The 8077-nt window shown below is 37.7% G+C and overlaps 1 protein-coding gene across 1 annotated transcript; it reads right to left on the bottom strand.

The window, feature by feature from the left end:
- Positions 1 to 386: 386 nt before the first annotated feature.
- On the bottom strand, positions 387 to 7278 carry LOC110788121 (cytochrome c1-2, heme protein, mitochondrial). Its single transcript, XM_021992766.2, has 8 exons — positions 7084 to 7278; positions 6808 to 6884; positions 3958 to 4175; positions 3598 to 3877; positions 3439 to 3510; positions 1531 to 1647; positions 1358 to 1423; positions 387 to 858 (listed from the first exon to the last, which is right to left on the bottom strand). Exons 2-8 carry the CDS (start codon positions 6865 to 6867, stop codon positions 742 to 744), a joined length of 930 nt encoding a protein of 309 aa, XP_021848458.1. The 5' UTR covers positions 6868 to 6884; positions 7084 to 7278; the 3' UTR covers positions 387 to 741.
- Positions 7279 to 8077: the final 799 nt, after the last annotated feature.

Here is an 8077-nt window from a genome sequence, read left to right as displayed (position 1 = left end):
ATATTGTGTCAATGAACAAAATTAATGAAAAGTTTAAGACCCATTACCTTTACGTAGTAAGTGGAATAGAGGTTTCAACATGTATCAGTTTTATCCAATACAACTGCAAGACTAGGGGAAATAATTTCGGCACACCACTTTGAGAGCACTTCTCTGTGCTATACTCGCATAAAAGTGAGTCAACATCAACAAAGTGGTGAGCCAAAAACAATTTCCTAAGATCAAGGCGACACAAAAAGATGGATTTTCAATTCTTATATTGCTAAATGGCTCACAATTAACCATTAACATTTAACCTCATTCACTTATTACCTGAGCACCAAGATATTCTTGTGGCCAGCTTTGTGGATACAAATTGCAACAATAAGTAAAAATGACGAGACCAATTAGAACTGAAGTGATCATAGTTCTTCAGTCTTATTCTTACAGTTTTAAGAGAACCAAAATTAACTAAACAAAGTTGAAGGATGTCCTCAGATGCGGGCGCTAGAACATCAAAAATAATAAATGCCCATTCTGAACACGCAGAGAAGTACGATAAAAATCGTCCAAAGAGTTAATAAAAAAAAAGAATAATCTACTATGTCGGAAGCTTATTTCTTCCATGGCAACAAAAATATGACTCCTCAAGCCATACGATTGAAACATTCAACCATGGCGGTCAAAAAACACCCGGAAATAATTATTTTTTCCATCGGGATTATCCCATATTCAATAGTACAAGGAAAAGAACACCGGTCTCTAATTGATAACATCAAGGACCAACTTGCGAGACTTGATGACAGACCACTTCAAACGTCGGTAGTATGCTGCTTGAAGTAATGCCAGTGATAGTACAAATATCCACTTGAATCCCATCTGCATAAAAAGGTTCAAGATGAGGAATACAATAGTTAGAGCTGGCAAAAACTGACCCAACCCACCAACCTAACCCAATAATAAAGGGTTGGGTCAAGATTTTCAACCCGTTTAATTAAATGGGTCAACCCAACCCAACACGTTTAATTAAATGGATTTGGTCATGTTGAAAGATTTTACTTTTCAATTTTCCTTCAACATTGAATAATTATTTCACGTTTTCATTCATGTCAAATTCATATTAGAGTATTAGTTTTTTCTAGTAGATTTGCCTCAAAAAGATCACCCCGATATTATATATTCAACTCAATTTACACTTAAAAGAGAAACACAACCGGATCAACACGACCTGTTTATATTTGGGTCAGATTGGGTGGAAAGATCTCAAGCAGTTTATAAATGGGTCGGCCTGATTCCGACCCAACCCAACCCATTGCCAGCTGTCAGTAGTCATGATATAAACCCAATCATCAAAAAAGTAACTTGACACATTGCATACCAGTTTCCTTTCTTCCATCTCAGGCTCTGCTGCCCATGACAAGAATGTCACAACGTCTTTGCCCATCTGTATTAATAGCAAAATATAAGTGCAGTTCATGGAAAGATTCGCCAACATACTAGGTCCACTTGTGAATTCCAAACAAACTTATGGGTATGGGGGGAAAAACCTACCTGAGCTTCTGTTGCAGCAACACCATCCTCGTATTCAAGAGCACCGTCATTAAGCATTTTAGGCATAGCAATTGCACCCCCAGGGAAGTATGGATTGTAGTGCAACCCTTCTCGGATCTACAACACCCGTAAACAAGCTCAATAACAAATGATAACAAGTAATCCGAACACAATAATAACAACACATAACGCGAATGAATTTGGGTGTCAATAGGAACTGGAGCAATCATATACTGTATTGAGTACCGCAGGGCACAGAATACTATACTGACAACAGAGTGAATTTAATGTAGCTTTTAAAAACACTGTAATCCACAAAGGAAAATCTTAACAGTAGTTCTTTACGACTTTACTAGTAGTTGTCGACTTGCCCCAGTCATCACAAAGCAAAGGCAGCCCATGCCTAATACAACCGGTTGTATCTTGCGAGGTAGAACCAGTTGAATAATAAATATTGCCAGCAAAAGTAGAACCTCAAATGAAATTTCAATGTCCAAGATTTCAAGGTGTGCCAACGACCTTTAAATTTACAAGTCCTTAAATCCCCAATTACCTTAGTAGAGTTAGTACCAAATACCAATTACCAAGTTGCATGTTTGATAGTTTACAAAGGAATGAAACACTTTATCAATTTGTGGTCTCTGTGCATCTTTTAAGTTCTCACCCCTCCTCTATTGTTCTATTATCCCCTCTTACGCAGTTACACATTTTCCGTTGTTTGGTTTGATAGAAGGAAATGCGGAGAAAAGAAAGGATAATAGTTGACAACTTTTAACTTTTTCTTTCCTTCCAAATTCCCCCACTTAGGGGAGGAAAGGAAAGTGAAAATTATTAAACATGTTTTCATTCCATTTCCCTTCCTTCCCTATTATCCAATAGAAATTTTAAACCAAACATAGGAAACTAAATTTTTCTTTTCCAGCCAATTTCCTTCTACCAAACAAAACGTTATTTTCAGTTATCCATCATCTCCTTTCCATCTAATCTGACAACCAATGGTTAAAAATCCAAACCTTTCTCCCTGAGGCATAACTGCTGAAGTGCTAAACCCACAACTCCCAAGTTTTATCCATAATGAACTTCATCCTACCAAATCGAAGAATTATACATAAACAATAAAGCTGAGGGGTTCAAGCAAACACAGGAGAAGGGAGATAATGTTCAGAGAACACTAGCCAAGGTTGATGGGACGTGGGTTGGCAAACCGAAAGATGAAATCAGAAGTAAAAACTCAAAGCTGCTGGTGTTTAAATAACATATATTGACCTCATGTGATATAACCTTGAGTGGTTCAGCACTCGAGGGGAGTTGACTTTCCTCAAACATCTTCCTTTGTTTACAAAGGAAGACTGGGTTCATTCCTCGAGATATCACTCTATCAGCAAGAATCCAGTTCTAGATTTGAATTGGAATTGGAAAGCCCAGGTTATGAATCAAAGCATCATAGTCATAACTTAAGCACTAAGGATGGATTAGAAATTTGAACAAAACAACAACAACAACAACAACAACAAAGCCTTAGTCCCAAAATGATTTGGGATCGGTTAACATGAATCGTCGTAGGAGATCGTCATTGTCCCCAATCAAACCAGAAAGGAGCAGGAAGTAAAAAGAAAAAAGCAAGGAAGAGAAGGTGGAATTAATGAAAGTAAGAGAGACAAGCAACAGAAAATTGTGGTAAAAAGATAACATACAAGTTTTAAACTCCATATTTCAACCATTAGCCAGGTGAGGGAACAAAGAAACAATTCTTTTTTTCATGGAAGCTATGCGTGATATTATGACTACACTAATACACCTTATATGAACCATGAAGACGAACTTTTGGCACTAGTAAAAACGGTAGCCATTAATAAACTCCATACCAAACAGTTAATGCATTAAGATGAAATAAAAAATATTACACACCGCAACACCAGCAGGTGGATCACGGTAACCAGTTAGCAGGGCGAATACATAGTTCTGACCATTGTGTCTAGCCTGCAAGAGGATTAAAAAGTACAACATTAGCCAACCACAACCTAAAATTTCATAAGGTCGGGAGAAATCCAAAGGAAATTAACATACCTTGGTAATAAGACTTAGGTCAGGAGGATACGCCCCACCATTAGCAAACCTAGCTGCTGATTCATTAGGATATGGCTGAGGAAATCGGTCACTGAGTTTACCAGGACGAGCAAACATTTCACCCTCGTCATTAGGTCCATCTTCCACCTCAATCTCAGCGGCCATAGCTTTTGTCTCCTCTTCAGTGTAAGCTACACCCACCAGATCACGGTACGAAATCAGGGACATTGAGTGACATGAGGCGCATACCTGCTGGTAAACCTGGTGCCCACGACGAATCCTAAACAAGGACCAATTACTATCAACCACCACGGGAAAAAAAAACACAACATATGTTCTGCAAAAAGGGAAGGAACTCACGAGGCATGATCATATGAACTAAGGATGCCACTGTGAGGCCAAGGGTAGATTGGGCTTTCTAGGCCATGTTCAGCCTCATCAGCAGAAGCTACAGTGGAAAAACTCAAAAGCCCTGTAGCGCCTGCTCCAAGGAGAGCAAATGCTTTCAAAACTTTGGCTCCAGAAGATCCAACATTGTCTTGATCTTTTGAGACAGCAGATGATAAAGCTGGAATTGCCTGCAGAACCATGGAAATCAATATTTCTACGAAATACAGTAATTTGCCTTGGCTGATGAATATACAGTTCAACAATTGACATACAATTGACTGATAAGTATATACAGAAAAAGAAATGTATCCTCCACGTGCTTATTGCAATAGATAGATGGTAATCCTCTCTCTCTCTCTCTCTCTCTCTCTCTCTCTCTCTCTCTCTCTCTATCACACACACACACACACACACACACAAACATAAGAGAAATTCTGCATTGCACATTTGTAACCTCATTTCTGACAAGTGACGCTTCCATTTGGTGACTCAAAAACTTGAGAAAATCCATTTATTACTTCTCCAATTTTGAAAAAACTCACACTATCCCCATCTTTAAGTTTTTTAATAGTTCTACCACTTCGTAGCATAGTTTAAAATATTATAAGCGTTTTTATTTAAAACATCCCATAGCCATCAACACCACCACCAAAATCATTTTCTGCCGCAAAAGCAGCTATTCTTCCCAGTGACATTCTTGTCGCCATCTCTAGAAACCGAACAAGGGCAACAACACCTCCCACACTAATAAACAAGAATCCCCTTTCTCTACAAACGCCTTGGGACTAACAACACTAGTGGAAGCTCTTTTCATACTATCTATTCAACTCAACTTCAAATCCGCAAATCTATCTCAACCCCAACAACCACCTCCAAGGCTACTCTCCTTAAATGGGAGGGTGTTTTCCCATTAATAGCACATTTGAGGCGAGAAACACTCCCTTAACTCACTGAAACCATCTCTTTTTATGCTGACATGACTGATGCCCTTGACGGTGGAGGTGGGCAGAGGATTTGAGTATCTGACATTCTGACTTAGGTGATTTTGATGGTGAAGGTTGTAAGGAGGGAGCCACATCTCCAAATAACAGTGGCCTTAACAATTTTACCATTGCAGAGTAATGGTTCATTCTTGAGCATAATTGTGAGATTATTTTATAGAAAATCGAAACGTTATTGTCTGGCAAAAACAAAGGGGGCAATGTGAAATTTTCCGTAGTAAAAAGAAATATTGACTTTACTAATCAAACAGGCTCACAACAGCATGCAAAAACTGATGGTTCTTGCAAAGTTGAAAGTATAAGAACATAAGTAACTAACATCTGAGAAAAGGACAAAGGAGAAAAAAATGGCCACACTCTATCAGAATACCTCAATGAAATAACTTCTACAATATGAGAGGCAATGAGCTATGATGGATAAGTTAACTTTAGTTTCATGGAAATATAGATTTTCAAATAAATGATAACTTACAATAGAGACAGAATTTTTAACAGAACTTCTGAAACTACAGACCACAGCAAAGGCATAAAATCTCTAAAAAAAAAAAATCACATAATATTTAGATGTATGGTTATGTGAACAAGTTTCATTTTATGTAAATAGAAGCATATATAAAATGAATCAAGACAAGTGATTAATAGCCCACCGATGCCAGGGTCATAATGCCCCTCAGAATCTCGCAAAAATGATGAGTTTGACCACTAATAAAACTAACCAATTGCCACAAAATCTTAGAAAATTTCAGCATAATTCTAGATAACAAACAGTGATTTCTGAGCCGTTATACTCTTTAGTCTTTTACAAAGCTACCATAAACTCAACTACAAAGTTCAAGATAACCAATCATTTTGTTCTAACATGGCAGAATATCATATAAACAGATACTCCCTCCATCTCATTTTACTTGCTCCGTTTGACCAATTTTTGTGAGAGCTTTTTATTCAAAATGGAGCAATTAAAATGAGCAGAGGGGGTATCAATTGCAACATGGGTTTCACCTTTGCCGATGCAAGTAGCACAAATTGTATTTCAAAATTCACATTAGGACCATTTACATAGCGAGTTCCACGGAGGGAGTATATATAGAGAGAGGTAAAAGTTTCACCCATCGTATGATTTGTATCTCATATTAGGACCGTGAAAATAATGAAATTAATAAAAGATAAAGATTTTTAACCCTGAATCATCTAAACAAGCTCAAACAGATGACAATCAGTCAATCCAGTAGAGTGGAGACCCGATTTACTTGTATTAGTATTAGCAAGCGTACCAGGTTGTAATCTATTTCATTCCGTAATTAATAGGGTTATAGGGGAAACCCAAGTTCTTGGAAACCAAATTCTTATCAAGTTAAACACAAATGCTTCCTTAAAATTCTAAACGAGACCATAACCCATGCATAGACTAAGAAACAGTAAAATTAACAGAATACAAAATGCGCACATAGAGGAGGAACAATAACTATAACAACAACACCAAACACATAATCCCCAAAGTTTATTAGACCGAACAAATTACATATTGACGCGCATATTCCCCAAGGTCATACATCATATACACCAGACCGCCAGTCGCCAACAACAGTCAATGATTCCAGATCATATACCATCAACAATATTACACTCTTTTAACCTGACTTAAATGATAGGCATAGTACAATTAAGGGTAAGTTTCCATTCAAAAGTAAACCTAAGCATCCTAAATCCAAACAAATTAACGCGAAAAATCATCAAAATATATATCATTTTTACGCACAATTGTTTTCAATAAATATAGCAAAAATAAAAACTTGATTAGAGAAAATGAAAAAAAGATTACAGTGGAATTAGTCTGGAACTTTTTCTTTAGAATCTGCTGAAGCAATCTACCTCCAGCCATTGTCGCAGCTAACCTCTCTGCAATCAAAACCAATCCACAAAAATTAAATCAATTTTTTAATCAGAAAACATTAAAACTTTAATTGCAGAAAACAATCGATAATTTTCCAGATATCACTTCGGATCGGAATCCGAGATCGAGGTATCAGATATTTTAGATCGGTAATCGAAAAGGAACGCATGATGGAGGAGAGAGAGATGGAGATAGAGGAGTTACTTGGTGGCGGCGGTGTTTAGGGCGGAGAGACGGGTGAATGTAGTCGCCGGAGAGAAGAAAGGTGGAGCCCACGGCGGTGGAGAAAGGATGTGGAGAGAAGTCGTCCTGCGGGAAATGGATTGGTTCCGAGTGATTTTGTTTATTATTAGGGTTCCACCGTTAAATAATCCCCAATTTGGCGGAGAGAAGTCAGAGAACGTTGAAAAAAAGGAAAATGAAAAAAATAAAAAGAGAAAAGGCCGAATGAGAGAGTAGGTGGAACTGTGGAAGTGTGGAACAGGAAAATGGTAAAGTACGAGATTCGAACCCGGGATAATGAGTTTGCAAAGTAAGCAGGGTCGGATAAACGGATTTTGGATCTTTTTAGTGACGGATGAATGTGTTGAAGAGAGCCTAAACGTGGCAATGGTTCCGTCACTAATGATGTTGATAGTGATTAACAATTGTGGATGACTTGATGTTAAATACTCCATAGTTTAGTTGATTAAAGTTTTGAAGGTGATATTTGTTTAAGTATATCAATTTTACAAACACATAGTTTTATAAGATTTTATTGAATAGAGTATAATAATATGCAAGTAAGGTTAGTGAGTATATTGTTGAAGGGAAAAAATGAGAAATAGTGGTAAGTGATGCATTTACTAGAAAAAAATATAGGGAATATCTGGTAATAAATCATATCTACAATCTAGTACAGGGTATTATACATGGGTAATTGATCTAAATCATACATGGTCTGAAATACAGACAGATGAACCAACATGGCAAAATTAATGTTGTGTATGGAAATACAATCAATACCTAGTATTTAGACCTGATCAAATGGCGGGCCGGGCCGGGTTCGGGCCGAGTTTGAGCGTAAAAAAACAACCCGTTATGTCGGACCGGGTCGGGGGGGCCAAGATTCGGGCCAAAATTTTGTGCCCAAGCCCGTTATTTTCGGGCCGGGCCTACCGGGCTTTTCAGGCCATTTTCGGGTCGGGCCTAATTTATA

This window comes from Spinacia oleracea, chromosome 5 (genome assembly GCF_020520425.1).
Source record: "Spinacia oleracea cultivar Varoflay chromosome 5, BTI_SOV_V1, whole genome shotgun sequence".
Lineage (NCBI taxonomy): Eukaryota > Viridiplantae > Streptophyta > Magnoliopsida > Caryophyllales > Amaranthaceae > Spinacia > Spinacia oleracea.
This window is presented reverse-complemented; position numbering and strand designations above follow the sequence as displayed.